The following is an 18,659-nucleotide window of genomic DNA, read 5'->3' as shown; positions in this document are numbered from 1 at the left end:
AAGTAAAAGTACAAGCTGAAGCCCTGCATTTATAAGCTATTATTTAGAAAATAATTATTGAAAACAAGATTTAAGAATATATTTAAAAGTCAGTATATGCCATTAGGACTGTGTTGCCATTGGGACATTGTTGTGTGCTCAAGTGACCAAAAAGGCAAATGACGCCCTGGCCTGCATTCAAGGGAGGTGATCCTGCCCCTCTACTCTGTGCTGGTGAGACATCACCTGGAGTACTGTATCCAGATGTGGAGTCCTCAGTACAGGAGAGACACAGACCTGTTAGAGTGAGTCCAGAGGAGGACCACAGAAGTGATCTAAGGAATAACACACCTTCTCTGTGAGGACAGACTGAGAGAGTTGTGGCTCTGGGGAGATTTGATAGTGGCCTTTCAGTATGTACGGGGTAGGCTGTAAGAAAGAAGGGAACAGAATCTTTGTGTCTGTTGTGATAGGACAAGGGGAAACGGTTTCAAACTAAAAGAGGGGAGATTTAGATTGGATGTAAGGAAAAAGTTTTTTATGATAGATTAGTGAAGCACTGGAAGAGGTTGCCCAGAGAGGTAGTGGATGCCCCATCCTTAGAGACATTCAAGGTTTGATCTAGCTGTAGGTGTCCCTGTTAGTTGAAGGGATGTTGGACTAGATGACCTTCAAAGGTCCTTTCCAACTCAAATGATGTTATGATGATTTTATGATGGTCAGAAATAGTGTGGCCAGTAGGAGTAAGGAAGAGACTATCACCTTGTACGCAGCACTGGTGAGACCACTCCTTGAATACGTTCAGTTTTAGGCTCTTCACTACAAGAAGGACATTGACTTGCTTGAATGCATGCAAAGAAGAGCATAGAAGCTGCTGAAAGGACCAGAAAACAGGACATATGAGGAGTAACTGAGGGAACTGCAGTTTTTAGTCTGGAGAAGAGAAGGCTGAGGAGAGACCTCATTGCTCTTTACAATTACCTGAGAAGAGGTTACAGGAAGAAAGCGTCAGCCCTTCTTCTCAGCTGATGAGTGAAAGTGTGTTAGAAAACGGTCTTAAAGAGGTTTAGATTGAGTACTGACGAGGGTGATCAGGCATTGGAACAGGCTGCCCAGGGAAGTGCAGGAATCCCCATCCTTGCAGGTATTAAACAGACGTGGATCTGACAGTAAGGGATATGGTTTAGTGGTGGGATTCATTCCATCAGGTTCATGGCTGGAATTGAAGAGCTTAAAGATATTTTCCAACCTAGATTATTCTATGATTCTGTGAAATGAGATTTTGCTTTTTATTTAGGAATTATTTCATGTTTACTTAAAGCTTATTTGTTTCAGATTCACCCTGTCCAAATGCATACTCAACACTGATGGCACAGACTGAATGTTACATGCTAACCGTTGGATATTTTCTTTTAGCTTGGTTTGGAAAAGACGTGGCAAATGAATATATCCTGTGTGGTGGAATGTCCTGTGAACTGCCAGCTGTCTGACTGGTCGTCTTGGTCTGACTGCTCTCAAACATGTGGCCTTACAGGTCTGTATGTGATCTTAGAATATTTTAAAGACTGAGTTTTCTTTCCCTTCCTCTTCCTGTTTCCTTTCCCCTTCCCTTCCCCTTGCCATTTCATTTTCCTTTTCCCTTCCCTACACATAATTCTGTATTAACTCAGGGAAAAAAACATCAGCAAACTCCAGATGAAGAGTCAGAATCTCCACAGAAGTGTCACAAACATATCATCATCTTCAGAAGGAGAATTTTTCCCCAGGCTTCTGAACTGGGAAATTACTACTTTTTTTTGCTATTACAGGAGTAATCTGAAATCCTGATCAGACATCCTCCTTCATGCAGTCTTTCATGCTGTACTGAACATAAAGTGTCTGACTCAGAAAATGTAAAATAAGAAAATCCATGTAACAGGAAAGAACCAACAGATTTACTTTACTGTCCAATTTTTCAAATGTGAAAAAAATTACATTATTCAAACACTATGCTTTTCACCAACATAAAACCATATTGAGGAATAAATCAGTCTAACCACTTTGCTATTACTTATATTGCTGTTTCTCATTTGCAGGAAAAATGATCAGAAAAAGGACCATAAATCAACCATTTCAGGGTGATGGGAGGCCTTGTCCTTCTCAGATGGAACAATTCAAACCCTGTCCAGTAAAACCTTGTTATCGATGGCAGTATGGTCAATGGTCTGCATGCAAAGTAGAGGTAAAACCCATAATGGACTTTGAAATTATGGAGCTCACATATCTAGGCATGTTTGAAATATGCCTAGATATCTCTTTCAAAGCATTGTACTCAGTTTACTTCCACATCTTTTATACAAAAAAATGTGAAGTTTTATTTTTAGAGTTCATATTTGTCAACAGATATAACAATGTCCTACAGACATTCAAAGTACAAAGGTAAAGTTTGGTACCTCAATGACATCTTTGCTAATAACTGATATCCTTACACTGTAAAAGAATATATGTGGTAATAGATCAGCATCCTTAAAGAAAAACAAATCCTCATCCTAGAAGAGATCTCTTGAGATACTGCCATGATTGCAATTTAAAAACACAAGCTCCATAAATTAAGAAAAAATGGTGACAGCAGATTATTTTTTTAGTTTCAAATGTAAAGAACAACACATTTTTCTTTTCCCTACTCAACTGTATATGTATTTTGGCAAAAAGTAATAGGAGACACAATAATATGTAGCTCAGATTTAGCCTTCCGATAATTTCCAATGTACAGCATCCATGTATCTCCTTCTTCCCCAGGATGCTCAGTGTGGAGAGGGCACACGAGCGAGGAACATTTCCTGTGTGGTTTTTGATGGATCCATTGAAGATGTAGGCAAAATAGTAGATGAGGAATTCTGTGGAGAAATAGAGCCTGTTATAGACGGTAATAAGAAGATGATACTTGAGGAAACTTGCTCTGTCCCTTGTCCAGGTAACAAAGCTATTCAAATAAACATTACATTTCAAAATTGTTTGGTTTACTCCTTCAGATTACAGTTATCCGTGTCTAGGATGAGCCACAGGCAATAAACTGTTTTTCATGTACTTTGCTGATTTGACAAATCTATCAAATGACCAACTGAGTTACTCTGGTGGTGACTTCACTACTGCTTACTACTTGATTTTACATTTTGCTGAGCATGAACGTGTTCTTCAACAGTTTCACATTTAGCCAATATGGATAACTGCCCTATGGGGATGTGCTAATGATATGTTCCAGCTAATGTTTCCAAAAATCACTAAAATCACTACTTGCTTTCCTATTATGTTCTTCAATTATCATCTGTTCTTCAATTATTCATTTCTTCAGATGCTTTTCTAATGTTGGCAAATAAAATACCTTCATTAATCAGGCATCTGGTCAACACCGTACTGATTACATCTGTCATCAGTATAATACAAGGTAGCTTTAATTTTTAATAGCTCTTTCACTGAAATAATGAGAACTAAGAGGTTTATTTATGAGTCTGTGTATAGTCCATTTGATACTGCATGTTTTACAAAATGGTCTGTTTATGTTATTTTGAAGATCTGGCTTAAATTTTCTTTAGCCAGTCTCTAATTTATCTTATCAGTAGTATTTTATTTTTTAGTTTTACTCAGTAAAATAGCATTTTGCAAATCTCTATTATCCTGCCATGGAATAAGTGGAATAGACATTTTAATCACTTTCCCATTTCCCATTCTTACAAAGAATGCTTCAGCAGTAGTTTCTACTGTCAGTTTAAAGTACTTCTCCATGAGGATATGTGACAATCTTCTTAAAACTTAACAATGCTTTCCCTTTCTAGTATCAAAGAGAAGTAATGAATAAGATGTATAAAATTAGCCTAAAGTACACAGTGTACAATACCCTAACATTCATTAAAGCCAAACATTGTGTGGAGTGACATCAGAAATTCAAAATGAGACTGACTGTATAGGAATGCCACAGAAAACTATCCTGTTTTCTAACAAATGATGATAAAAAAGTCTATTATTATTTTCTGCTTCACAGATACTTAGAAAATCTCAAAATATTAACTTTTGTATAAGTCATTTTAAAAAGTTGGAATGAAAGAAACTAGAGGGAATACTAACAAAAGGATTTGGGCGGTTTTTCTAAGACATACTCATTGGTAAAAGCTCTTTGCATGTATTGATGATCTTTCATCTTCTAATGAAATTTACAGGGGACTGTTATTTGAAAGAGTGGTCAGAGTGGAGCCTTTGTCAGCTAACCTGTGTTAATGGTGAGGATCTTGGCTTTGGAGGCATACAAGTCCGATCTCGGGCAGTGATCATTCAGGATTTAGAGAATCAACATCTTTGTCCAGAACAAGCTTTGGAAACAAGACCATGCAGTGGTAAGCACCAAAATACACATCACTCTTCCTGTAATAAAAAAATACAGAACTACAATAGGCTTCTTTTCTTTCTGCTGAGGTTATCAAAATTAGGAAAATATGCATTTGGTGGACATAGAAATGCACTTTTTTATTTTCCAAATATCAACTGTGTACCAGAAAAACTTTGAAAATTTAACTTTTATATGTTTCCACTTCAAACACATTTTTTTAATCCTTTATTAATAATTAAATACCTTTTCAAGATTTGGGGAAAAAAACAGTTGTCTTATCTGCTTGATAACTTCTTAATAAAAAAAAGTCTTTAAATTATGATACATAACCAAATTTAGAATTCTGTCTGTCCATTGAATTTTTTTTTTATCACGTGACAATGACTAAAAAGTCTGTCATGCTTACTGCTGGTACTGAGCAAAGTATCTAAGAAAAGTCATCTCCTGTCCATTTAGATACCAGACAGATGAATAAAAAAGAAATTTTATTGGGCACCTAAGGTACAGAAAGGCTTCCTATATTATCCCAGACTATACGAGATGTGTACAGCAGAGTAGAGATGTGAAGCCAGATACAGCCAGGCTTACTTTACCATACACTGGAATAGTAACTAAAGCACAGCTTTACTGAGAAAGAAATCTGACTCCTAAATGACTTTTCACAACAGATGGGCCACAACCATTACGACGTTGTCAGAAATGTCTGTTTTGCCCATTAACTACATTGGTGTTGATCCACATGCAGTGTGTATGAACATTGTTGTTTAGCGTCCAGGAGACATCTGTTCTATTCTGAATGTATCCAGTAAGTGCAGACCTCCATGTGTGCAGAACACCTTTCTGAGTTGCCAGGTGAGAGAAGGACACCATAAACATCATTAAACTTAATGTGTGCTGTCTACTTGCAGCTACTGGTAGGCTGAAGTCTTGTCATCAAATCTCTTAAAAAGTGAATGTTTTCTGTACAGATGGCCACTGCTATGAATACAAGTGGATGGCTAGTCCATGGAAGGGATCTTCTCGAACTGTGTGGTGCCAAAGGTCAGATGGCTTAAATGTCACAGGTAACTATTTGTTTTACATACACACAAAAGCCTGGAAAATAAGTGGATAATACTATTTTCCCCAAATTGAGAATATTTAAAAAAAAAAATCTGCTGAAAACACTGGTTCCTAATGTATGAATCAGTATGCTGTTGTCTTGAATCATCATGTTTTTACATACTAAAGATGTCAGCTCAGTTCCAGAATTATATAGCATGTGACAGTAAAAGTAAATACAAGTATTATCTTCAAATATTATCTTCTGTATTTGACTTGGAATGTTGTACATTGTATATTTCTACAAGTCATCTTTATACTTCTAAATTTCACTTTCAAGCACTACAGCAAAGAGAACTTTTATGTATTCAAGTAGAATGCATATACAGAGGCAGAGAGACATGCAAACCTCGATGATGACAGATGTATATCATATACCTTCTGAAAATTATAACACATTTTAATAAATACGTTAATATAAATTTGTTACTTTACATCAATGACATAAACGTATAGCAGGATTGTTCAGTAGACAGTGATTGGATGGATTTTCTTTTGATGTAATCCAAAGTACAAAACATCTTGAATGAATTCAAGAAAATCTTCATACATATCTTATGCGTATGAATTTTTTTATCAGAATTAGGAATTATTTTAATCTGTGTTATGCATTTGTTTTTTAAATAATTTTGACATCAACTGAGGTGATTGTAAACACACCCTCAATTCCAGCTACTGTCAGGTCAAAGGGGGCAAGTTCTAATTCATGAACCGCTCACAGTATTTCTTAGTGATGGAATACATCATGGCTGTCTGTTTTGTTACTAGAAATAAAAATAAAATCTTTGTATATTTTTACAAGGTGTTGAAATAATATTTGGTAGCACAAAGTCTCTTTTCTTAGTGTCATATTGTGTTGTAAAATTACTAAAATGCATCATCTTCACATCAGATGCAACAGGGCATCTTTAAGTCACAATTTTTGTTGATATAAATATATGATATTATCTATTAAATCTCCTACAGAATTTTAAATCTCTCACCTTGGAAACTATGGCTCTGAGATATTAAAAATCAAAATACATTTATAAATAATGATCATTCACATATAAATAATAGTTTATTCTCCTATGACTGAATACAGCCACGTGATAAATTCCAAGGAAGAGAAGTGTACAACTTCGTGTTGCTGGCAGATTTTTCATGATGCTCTCATATATAAGCGTAAATAAATGTAAGTGGAGATGATTCTTCTGAAATGAAAGTTCTGAGAGTTTAACATTATTTATCAGGGCCCCGTAATTATTTTGTGATTCTAAGATTTGTCTGCTCTTCAAAATTGCTTTAAAATAAATGATAGTCTGGCATTTATAAAACATGGACATGCATGAAAAGTAGGAAATAATAATAACAATAATGATTATAAATTATTCTTGATTACCAAAAGAATATTGTAACAGACAAACAAGAGTATTGAAATCACCTGTTTACTAAGGAAAAGCATTAGATCTAGATCTAGTCCATTTAGAATACCAGAGGAATATTTGATGAGCTACTCTATGCATTAGTATTGCTCAGTCTAGAAGAGATGGAAATTGAAAAGCAGATAATCTATCAGAAAGACAGATGGTAACAGATCAAAACTGAGAAGAGAATGGGTGGTAATGGGGGTAAGTTAGCCTCTAAAGACTTACCTTATTCATTTAATTAAATGTCCCTAGTCATATTTATGAAATATTTGAGAATACATTCACCTCAAAGGAGAACTGTAATATTACATGAAAAGAGTGGGAAGTCTATTAGACTGAGTAATGAAATACGCTAAAAGTTATTTTAAAAAGTGCTAGCTTACACACTTGTTTCCTGCAGTCGTGGGACTTTAGCAAAATACAATGCCTGTCTTGATCATCCAATTTCAGGAAAAGTATTTCAAGAGAAGCAGAAAAGAGAAAAATGGGAAAATCTCTGAGACACTTGATAGATTATTGTGTTAACAACAGGATCAAAAACCTACCACAGATAGGAGAAAATGGATCCATGAACCTTTCTAAATCCCGACAGGACCTCCATGGCAGACTAACCTAGATCCTATATTGTATCTCTTTAAAGAATTTGTTCTGTATGTGATTTTAAGCTGTGGTACTTTTCTGATTTGAAATGAAGACAAATGGAAAATTCCAGAGACTGTGATCAACTGTTCCCATGCAGTACAAAACTATATTTTCAGTAAATTCATGATTTATTTCAAAGAAAGCACTTAAATATAATGTTCTGCGAGAACATCTCTGAATGAAGTATACAGTTATGAAGCAGATTGTAAATGCACATTCGGAGTTTTTTTGAAAGTGGTTTGTATAAATAGTATTGAAAACTCAAAGTGGCAGATACACACATATGGTTGATTTGAATAGAAGTTACTTAATTTGATCTAGAATCAACCCATATCTATCTTAGATGACTGTATTTCTTTAATGACTTCTCACTGCACATCTGGCTTTAAGATAATGTGTTTAAATTCAGATATTGTTATCATGAATCTTGTTGTTATTTTAAGGCCTTTATTTATTTACTTATACAATATTGTTGTGCTGAATAGTTGTTTTTTACTTGAAGGTGTTGTTTCTCATGGGCGATGAAGCTACCATTTTCTTCAGCTTGCTTGGATGACTGATTCTTTATTACATAGATTCTCACAGGCATGTGATTTATATGCTAGGATGTACAGTTTTCCTTTCTGGGGGTGAGAAAAACTGATGGCAACCAGCAGGGTTTACTTTGCTCCTCATCAGCCATCCTGTTAACAATTTGATCTATATAACCACATCTAACTGCATCTGCTATGATTGTGACCAACTTCAGCTATCAGGATTTCATCATCATATCACACCAGTATAAAAATATAGTTAAATATAGTTAATTTGGGAGATGCAAGATAAGTAAGTTGTCCTATTGCATTACAGATGTTTAAGTATGTACGGCATATCTTTCTGAAAGATGGAGGGAAACTCAGATACAGTCAAACTGATTCTAAATGTATTTTGAAGTCATTCTGGCTGAAATGATAGTGAAAGCCTGATTGTGTGTATTGGTCCATAACAATAACTGCGCTGTAAATAAAGACGTAGCAAAACCAAGTAGGACAATATAGAAAGGAAAGAAGCACTGATAACCGCTTTCTATCATAGAATTCAGTATATGTTCTTCACTTCTGAAAAAGTTCTCTTAGACTAGCATGGAGTATGGCTTCATAAGAGGCAAAACTACACCATGTGTAAAATTAACTAATGAGGAACATCGGAAAACATAACCTCAAAAACTGAATGAATAATTTGTTTTCAGTTTGGCAGGCAAATATATAGACCAAAAATATGCCTTTATTTTCTTCATGGCCACAGTTTTAATATGATAGTGATTAGGAGGGCCCTAGAAAACCCAAATCTGTTTCTTCAAGCACAACAAAATATTTAGACTTATTTGTGCAAACCAGCAAAAGAACAAAGAGTGAAAAAAAGATGACTTGCCAAATATTAGTTCTCTAAAATGCAAATGAATGGAAATCTACATGCTGTATCCTTGCTCTACCAATGATAAATACCTGAGATCAATTATCCTTCCCCTAGGATTAAGAGTAGGAGTCTTAAATTCAATTTAATAATAAAATGGTAATCCATGGTAATCCATGACATACTGTAGGAAATAATGGCATCAGTAATTTCATCAGAGGAGAGGTATTACCATGTCAAAATATGATTTTCTGTCCTACAGGAGGCTGCTTAGTGATGCGCCAACCAGATGCTGACAGGTCATGTAACCCACCATGCAGCCAACCCCACGCTTACTGCAGTGAGGTATGTGCTAATGCATCAGAGCATTAAACACCCCCATAAGAGCTTCCCACACATCTCCCTGCATTTCAAAGATTGTGCCAACAAATGTATTTTCAGAGATTTTGATAATCATTGCTTCAATAAAATCAACCTCAGACTGTTTTCTACCTCTCAATTAAATGTTGAATAATCTCTGTTCATTTCCTATGATCCTACATAAAAATATGTGAAGAGGTACTCTCCAGGCTAGCGCTCATCAAAACAATCTTCTCTTCCAGTCATCCTTGTTGTTGTGCTTTATAGCCCACAGAAAACTTGTTTTTCTGCTACACAGCGTAAAACACTTGTTCCCTACAGACTAGAACATGCAGTTGTGAAGATGGATACACTGAAGTAATGTCCTCTGATGGCACACTTGAACAGTGCACTCTCATCCCAGTGGTGGTGATTCCCACCATGGAGGACAAAAAGGGAGATGTGAAAACCAGTCGAGCTGTGAACCCTACCCAGCCCTCCAGTAACCAGTCAGGACGAGGAAGGACCTGGTTTCTGCAGCCTTTTGGGCCAGGTGAAGTCATGCAATAAGCAGTTCTTAATGCTAACTACTTCTGCAGGGCCTGGCATTCAAGTATTTGTGATGACAGGGAAGAAAAGAAAAAGCCTTAAGTGTTCATTTAAGAAGACAAACACCTGATTGAAAACAGAGAAAGAGACAATAGTAAACTCCTGCCATTCTCTCCTACCCCATCAACATATCTAATGACATTTTGTATTCCAAAAGATTTCTTTTAATTCCTGATACTTGGTAAAATTCACAGAATTTATTCAAAATGTGTCTTTAGAAGGGCATTAACTGCAAAGGTGCAAGCTAGGATATTAGATTATGCTACCATCACTGATAATGCCATTGAAAAAAGAGTGAAGAGGTGGTGCTCAGATCTATAGAGTATAAATGTTGCTTAAAGTTTGAAGCCATGGCATGAATCACAGAGAGACAATCAGTATAGACTGATGGAATTTTTTTCTTCCATATCCAAAGTAATTCATGTTAGACAAGAGCTAACCATAATATTTAGCAGAGGCGTGTCCTAAATCACTGTAGGAAATGTTTGCTTATATTGACCAGGTTCTTTAGAGCTGAACAACCACTTGAGTGGTAAGAAATATGCTCAGAGGTATCCCATTAAAAATACTTGATAACATCCATCATGTAATCAGATTTCAGTAAATATTTTCTAATACTATAATTGATATGCACAAAACTTTCAGTGACAAAATGCTTTCAGAGAAAGAGATATTATTCTTGTGCAAAATGTTAATTATATAGAGAACAATTAATTATTTTCTTGTCTTTTAAATCACATAGAGCTAAGTATTTTTACACGCTTGTATCTTAGTGTTTATTTCTTTCTAAAGCTTTCATGAAAGTTTTAAATCTGAAGATTAACAGTAGTATCTCTACTTGCATTAACACAAAAATGCTGCAAACTGAGAACAGCAATACTTACAATAAAAGATTAAATCAGGTTTGAGTTATAAATACTTTAGTTAGACCCCATCAGTCTTAGTAGTATTGACTCTGTTATTTGTACTTTGATACTATACTTGATACCTGCAACAAAATGGTCTTTAATCCAATTAGTTATTTCTTTAATCCACAATAAAAACAATTTAAAAAAAATTAAGATTTCCTGCTCCTCTTTAAAAAAAAAAAAATCTTAACAAATATGCTATTTTTTTTTCACTCTAACTCATTAAAATGCCATAGGGTGTGTTGTAGCTGTCAGAGTGCTGACAATAAGCAAACATCAGGTAGTTGCGTTCAACTGTATAGAACACGGATGCTCATGTGAGTTGAGACATATTTTTGGAACAAGAAATAGTTGAGAGATTTCATGAAACCTCATGAATGTTTCAGTAATTCCTGGTTTGACTTAATAAGGCATCATAGCTCAATATAGATAAGAACAATGGTACTCAATAGAACTAATACTAATCCAGTGAAAGTATGAGCAAATGTGTAAGAAATCATGTAGCACTTCAGTTGAGATTTATAACTGATTGTTTTAATTCCATGATTAGCTAACTATTAGAAAGGTTTGATTTACTCTGCTATAATTATTCCTTTCTATTCAGTTTCCAGCTCTAGGTTTAAAATAATTCTTCAACAATCTTCAATGAACTATACTACAGTTCCAGAAAGGAAAGGTGTTATCCTCACAGCTGTCTTTGCTAATGTATCTTCCCAAATAGATGAGTTTGAGACACCCATTCCCTCATACATGTAGAAATAATCTGTCCAAGGGAATTCAGAGTACCTGAATGAGATGCGATCCCTGTGTTTTCATAATATGAATGACCTCATTAACAGAGTTCCCTGTTCTGACAAAAATAAATAAATCCATACACAAGATAATACCTGTCTTTTCTTCAAGGAGATAATATTATTTTAAAACAAGCAAACCCAGAACAACCCCAAACCTGTTACACTTACCAATAGAAATAAACCAAGGGAAGAAAATTTTCTGTGCATTAATACTGAAATCTGAATTGTTCTCATACCTGCTATCATATCTTGGGATATGTTCAATTTATCTATAATTGATCAGTTATTTCCCTTATACGACTTATTATCAGCTATAATGCCATTATGTGCACTTATGTAATGAAGCAATAATGTTTTTATATTAGTCTCTTCCAATTTGTTCTTGACTGTAAGACTTTGCAGAAAGCCTAAAATTAACTGCACAACAATAGTGATGGTTACTCTGAATCTGAACAAAGTCAGCATGCTTTTTGTTCTTCTTAAAAGTTGCAAAAACACCAGCTGCATTGCTTATGCCTTATGCCTCTACAGAAGTATCAGGAAGGAATAAGTATTTGGTCAGAAAAAAATTAGCTATGTTTGCTTACCATGATATTGAAAATATATGCAAGGCTTCATGAAAGAATAATTTTGCCCCTTGTAAATGAAATAATTCTGCTTTTTAAGGGAATTTTCTTTGACAAGGCAACAAGACCCCTGTAAAAGAATGTTTGCAACAAGCAGTTCAGAAATGTGTAAAGTGAGTCATATAAAAGTAGCAAATCCAACAGCATGCACTGACCTTTTGTTGCAACACACTCATTTAGGGTTCAGAGAAAAACCCTACAAAGTCATGCCATTCTTCCCTTGGTTTTCCTAGGGTAAGCAAGTGCATCCAGAATCAAGGCAGAAAGGAGAGTGGGATGAATACATCAGCCTGCAGGGATGTCGTGTCCAAAATATAAACTGCACAGGCTGCGCATAAGTACAGGTCTTACTAGCAACAGACCATTGCTCTATTTCTGAGCATTAATTGTCTTTTTTTGGTAGTTTTTGTCTTATTCTTTGAGAGGAAGTGGTTTTTATAACAACAAAACTTGCGCATGATATGAGCTGAAATTAAAATGTATTACTTTTTGCAGTAGTTAAGTTACATGTCTGTATCTAAGGTACTGATGAGGTAAAAGCATGTTAAATTTGTTTTAAAATGGAAAATTAAATAGCAATGAGAATGAAAATAATAGATTAACTTCCCAGAGGTAGACTAGAAAGTTATGCGGCCTTTCTATCCTTCTGAAGGGGTTGTCCCTTACCAGTGCACCCAGGGGCTGAGTACTTTGGGGCTCTATCTGCCATGCTGGTTTTGTCCCACGTCTCAGTATTTACCCTTATTAAGCTGTAATTTCTTTTGAAGACATTTATTTTTGTTTATAAAATATTTCTATACCATATCAGAACTAATAATTCAGCAAGACTAACAGAAACACTACTGACTAACATTCATTCCTTTTAGATGGGAGGCTGAAGACCTGGGTTTATGGTGTAGCTGCTGGTGCATTTGTTTTACTCATCTTTATTGTTTCTATGATCTATCTAGCCTGGTGAGTTCTTTAATTATTTACAAACAAGCAGTCCCATGCAGACTGTCATAACACAAGCATTTATATTTGCAGCTTTAGGAACTGCAGGGACTTCTTCTGTAAACTGTAATGTTTAAATTTCCATGTACTTTTATCCAAGCTGAGGTTCATGGGCTCTAGTTGTAGCCCAGATGGTAGATAAACTGATAGACTGTCTTGAGATCAGGAGAACTTCTTGCAAATATAGCATATCTTAGTGCATAGTTTATTTTTACTTAGTTTATCTCTGTTGAGAATGACCGTACTCTGTCCATGATAATTTCTTTGCAGCTGTATCACAAAATGCAGAGAGAAATATCAAAAAGGAAACGTAATAGTCAGGCAAGTCTGATTTGGTATTTGGTGAGACATAGAGAAATACAACCAAAATAAGGCCGGAGGTTTTCTCATGTGTTTTCATACATGATATATTTTTTGAAAATATTACTGCACGAAAAAGAGAAGATTTTTGCAAAAGCAAGTAATTTTTGAGAATGTTCTCCCTGATGTTTATTGGATCCTGTTTGGAATTTCTGATTCAGATGACTGTGAAGGTAGAAGGTGAGGGAAGTATGGTCTTAGACATCAAGATCTTGGCTGTACTGCATAAGTTAACATTTGAGTGGCTTCTGCATTTGTTTATTTTTTAGTAAACTTTCTCCAAAATCTCACTTATGTGTAGGTAAGAAATAAAATATTTTATTTTCTGAAGGAAAGAAAATCCATTAGCTTTCAACTTCACCGCAAATTCTTCAGACTGTGGCCATTGATACACAACCAACTATTGCATTGTAGCCTGTGGGCTTTTCTGAAAACTGACTGATCTTGCATGATCATATGCCAAAAATTTCATCAAATCACATCAGCACCATAATAGCCTGTTTCTGAACAACTGAACTTGAATTAGGTGTTGCTTTGGGTTGGTAAAGAGATAATTAATGAACCACATGAAAGTTTTAAACGTATAGCTTTTACGAAAGACCAACCAAATGTATTACCTTAAAACAAGTCATCTTTCATTTAAGAATGAAATCTGTCATTGCTGTTATCAGTTTCTTGTTCTATTTACAAACTATCTTGTTGTTTCAGCAAAAAGCCAAAGAAGCCCCAGAGAAGGCAGAACAACCGGCTGAAACCTTTAACCTTGGCTTATGATGGAGATGCAGATATGTAAAATATAATTTCTCACAGTGACAAATGGAGTCTTAATTTTTGGATTGAAATCAGAAGGTATCCAAAGCCACAGGGATTTTCTACGGAGTGGATTTAAGTGTTTTGACATTTTTTTTTGTAACTGCACTGTAGATAAACATGGATGGATTTCATAATGCCTATGGATATTCAAGGCATTATTGCTTTACTTTAGACCATCAACACTGAGAAATCTGGCAGAATCAATTTAATAGACGCTACAGTTGGAGATATTTGTGGTCTTTCCTCAATCTTACAAGCTATAAGCACCAATTCTGTCTCCAGAATATCATAACTGATGTATTAACAGTTGAAAGCCCCTGCAACATTAACCAAGTATAATCAGTACGCATGAAGAGTTTGTACCAAGAGTTTGTATGACTCTTTATATTCAAGCAGAGCGCATATACTCAGTTGAAGAATATGTATTACTCTATCAGATCATATACTTGTTAAAGAGCAATTTAGTGTTTATTACATTAACATTTAACTGAGATTAACCCATGAGCAAATTCAACAGTTTGGCAGTTGATGATAACTTGTGTTAACCTGCATTTCAGAGGGCAATGACTCACTTGCAAAATTCTGCCCTGTTATCACTCCAAAATATAAAGGCCTCACATACACATCCAGAAAGGAGGCATTCTCAGATTCAATATTTTCTAGCGGTTGCTGTCTGGAAAAAGAATACCCACTGTAAATGTTACAATACGTTTCTACTTTCTCTAACTCAAACTGTTGCCTGCATCTTTTTGTTACATGTAAGGCAATTTTTTGCACTATATTAGTGCAGCATGATATGCACTTAACTAGTATTGCCATAGTAACTGCCTCTTTTCAGAAAGGATGATGATGTATCTTGTGCAAGGAGCGTCGAGTAGACAGGTCTTGAGTCCTGAAGAGAGTAGCGTTCGGTTTGGACTGCGACTGAATGGAATCGGCTAACGACATGTACTGTAAACACCGATCCTCGTCACAGTGGCCATTTGTGGTCTATATCATGGCAGTAGTACAAGTGTCTAGTTTCTTGCCCCATCTACCTATACAAGTGTAGATTGTCCTGCTGGTTTCTAATTGTACTTTGAAGGCTGTTTATGACTAGATTTTTTATATTTGTTAACTTTGTTAGAAAAAAAAGAAAAGAAAAAGAAAAGTGATTGCCCTCTAATCTTGAGTGATATTGTCTAAAAAGGTATTCTGATTGTTTGTTAGCTAAAAGAAAAAGGTTTTGCTTTTTTTTCTTCCACTATTGAGAGCATTTTCACTGTGGCTGACAGCGCAATACTCAGAGCCCTTTTTATCTTTTCTAATTAGAATAATTGGATAGACTCTTTTAATTATTCAGTTAAACTCTTGAGTGTACTGGCAAGTAAACAGTGATAGTTCTGCCATTTTAATAGTCATAACTTTTTAAAGAATTCTGGCAGTATAAGAGCTCACTGTTAACCTATTCCATGCTAATGGCTTTTCAGTGTTTTGCTTCTGACATCAAGCTCATTGACTTGCCACTGTATCTACATGCCTGTTACAGATTCATGACCTGAGAAGGATTATTCTCATCAAACAGCTTCTATGTGTAGCCTGAAGCAAACATATAACTGACTGTGTCACTACTAAGCAATACAATTACAAAATTTTATCAGGCAACCTGTCAAAAATAATTGTTATATAAAGCTCAGTATTAGGTTCTCAGGTCTTTTTTATAACCTAAACCATTTCTGCCTACTCATCACACTATTTACTCAAGAAGCACCAATTTTTGCATGATGAGTAAAATTGCAGCTTTGCAAACTTTGGCCCAGATTCATTGAGATCAGTAACAACTCTCAGTGACATCAGAGGATGATATCAGTCCTTAAAAATACTTATCTTTATTTCATATAGAAAGTTCTTGGAACCAATGTGCATTTTGTGCAATCCAAGCAAATATGATTCGACTTTTAGCTAACTTACATTACCAATGTGGAATTACTGCAAAAAAAAAAAAAAAAAAAGAAAAAAATCTTATTGCCACTGCATAAGTATTCTCCTTAATGGGAATGGTAAGCAGAGAGGAATGATAGTAACAATCTTTTGTACATGTTTATTTTCTCATTTTACACCTTGATCCACAGCTGGTGAAGTGCCATGGCCCCCTACCTCAGCAGTGGTTCATTCATACACGTGTTGCAGTTCTAGGGGCTTCAGTCTTGCATTTCTCTGCGAAGATCCACAGGAAAGAAAGAAAGGAAAAAGCAAAAACAAATCTCAATATATTTAATTGTCAGAATTCTTAGTAAGAAACAAGAAAAACCTGATTCCTATTTTATCAAGCATACAAAAATAAGATGAAAAAGTTATAAAGTTTTAAAGAACAGTAAAGATGTGGAAACATGAAGCTTAATCATAACTCTTGTACTTTAAAAAGTCTGATTCTGTGTTATCAAATGGTATTGGACCAATACAGAATTGAGGGAACAGGGTTTCTTTCAATGGCAATGAGTCATCTTTATTTAATATACTGGCTGGTCTTAGCAGGAGTTGTTGCCTAGTTCTTTCCTTGAAGATTTCTATGCCCTAGATCTAAAAAGTTAATAACATGAAGATAAAGGTGTGCCATCTCCTGTTTCCCTCTATAAAGGATTTACGAATGAAGAAAGGGGGATTTTTTATTTGAGTATGTTTGGCCTTTGCAATCCATGCAGGTATTTTAGTATGTTAATAAATGTTTTATTGGGTCAGTAAAGTTTGCTGATGCACATCTGCATCATACTAGTACTGCACTTAAAATGGAGTGCATTTTTTATTTTTTACAAAGTGCACAGAAACATGAAGCCAGAATGGCTTCCCTCTTTATCAAGAAAAAAAATTAGTCTATAAGGAAGGCTGAAATTTTATGTTAAGCTAAATGTTGCAAAGGTGACTAAGCCCTTTAACATTGACACAGAAATAAATAATAAGTGAATTATCAGTATGGAAGGAAAAGCAATTTGCTTTAAAAATCAGAGTGCTTCTACAAATCCAGTGCCTAAAGCAGCCACTACTGTAGATTGTTAGATTGTGAAAGTAAAGTTTCCAGTGATCAAATAAACCGTTCAGAAAATAGCAAAGTAGACATTTTCCTGTTGATGTGGTGGTTTGTGTTTTCCTTTTTAAATCTGTAGTTTCTAGATTACTGTGTCTGCTTTGAGTCCTGGACTAGTTCCTTTCTGAAGCTTTGTTGCAACTGCACAAGCTTGTTTATATTTAGTATAAAGCATCCATTTTGAAACTCCCTTTCTCCTGCCAAAATGTAATAAAGCTTGTTTTCCAATATTACAATCTGAAGAGACCAATTTAAAAACTCTGTGTATAAATCACTGTAAAATATACCTTGAATTAAATGGGAATTGTCTTTTAACCTTTATGTAAATTGTGCTCACCCAAAGTTAAGAGTTTATTTTGCCTAACTTAATTTACTTGAATATTTATTTTGTAGAACAAGGAGGCAGCTGTGTCTGAGGAATGTTTACCTTTTTTTGTTAATGTTAATTTGTAAATCATGTAATGCATTTTTATTTTTTAAATTATGTACATTTCTTTTTTTTAAAGCACAAAATGTTTACGTACAACTACTGCAAATTTATGTATATTGTCACTAAGCTTTATTCAGTTAATACAGATGACATGAAAATGTAACAAGTTTTACATTTTCATCTGGGTTATTTTTACATAACTGATGTATTGCTGACAATAAATATAAACACAAAATCATTTCATGTCTTTTTCTAACTGATGAAGTATAGTCTTCTGCAATAGAGCAACAATAAAAACCATGTCCTTAAAATATGAACACCCTTTAAATAGTCTCTTTTTTAAAAAAAAAGAAATTAGTACAGATATTTTTAAATATTATCTCTCTTAAAAAATAAAGAAAAATACTTTCTGACATACAGTCAAAACCTATTCTTGCAGTCTTGTTGACATAAGACTTTACAATGCATATTTCCTTGATCAGTAAATATCCAATAAATCATTTGTATTTTAAATTTTATTACTTTATTGCCATTTTTAGGTCAGGAAAAACAACCTGTTTGTGGAGGATAAGGGGGGAATCCAAATTTCACTGAAAGACAACTATTCATTTCAGTTAAGCTGAATCTGTCCCTGTCCCTATGAGAAAAAGAACAGATAACAAATCCCCTATCCCCCAAATGAACAAACATGCTCAATGCAATCAATAAATTTGTTACTTAGTCCCAGAGTTCAATAGCCAGTATCAAATTCTATATTTTTTTTTTCCTACAATCAAGAATTTGTGGTTGGTTAACTAGGAAAAAAAAAGTAAATTCACAGTTTTCTCATGACTGTTCAAATTC

At 34.7% G+C, this 18,659-nt stretch overlaps 1 protein-coding gene across 23 annotated transcripts in view; it reads left to right on the top strand.

The window, feature by feature from the left end:
• The window catches only part of THSD7A (thrombospondin type 1 domain containing 7A), a 289,787-nt gene extending 271,654 nt beyond the window's left edge, over nt 1-18,133 (top strand). For 18 of the 23 annotated variants that reach the window (XM_021388797.1, XM_021388804.1, XM_021388794.1 and 15 more), the window contains 9 exons: nt 1,396-1,513; nt 2,055-2,200; nt 2,758-2,932; nt 4,173-4,346; nt 5,308-5,403; nt 9,146-9,228; nt 9,565-9,775; nt 13,026-13,113; nt 14,221-18,133. In XM_021388797.1, coding sequence (XP_021244472.1) covers nt 1,396-1,513; nt 2,055-2,200; nt 2,758-2,932; nt 4,173-4,346; nt 5,308-5,403; nt 9,146-9,228; nt 9,565-9,775; nt 13,026-13,113; nt 14,221-14,305 — 1,176 coding nt within the window. In that variant the 3' untranslated portion in view covers nt 14,306-18,133. Of the gene's footprint in view, nt 1-1,395; nt 1,514-2,054; nt 2,201-2,757; nt 2,933-4,172; nt 4,347-5,007; nt 5,192-5,307; nt 5,404-6,524; nt 9,109-9,145; nt 9,229-9,564; nt 9,776-13,025; nt 13,114-14,220 lie in introns of those variants that run through there. The other 5 variants (XM_021388809.1, XM_021388810.1, XR_002435894.1 and 2 more) reach the window with 5 other exon arrangements.

Source organism: Numida meleagris, chromosome 2 (assembly GCF_002078875.1).
Source record: "Numida meleagris isolate 19003 breed g44 Domestic line chromosome 2, NumMel1.0, whole genome shotgun sequence".
Taxonomy (NCBI): Eukaryota; Metazoa; Chordata; class Aves; order Galliformes; family Numididae; genus Numida; species Numida meleagris.
Note: the sequence above shows the minus strand (reverse complement) of the source record. Positions and strands in the feature narration are given on the sequence as shown.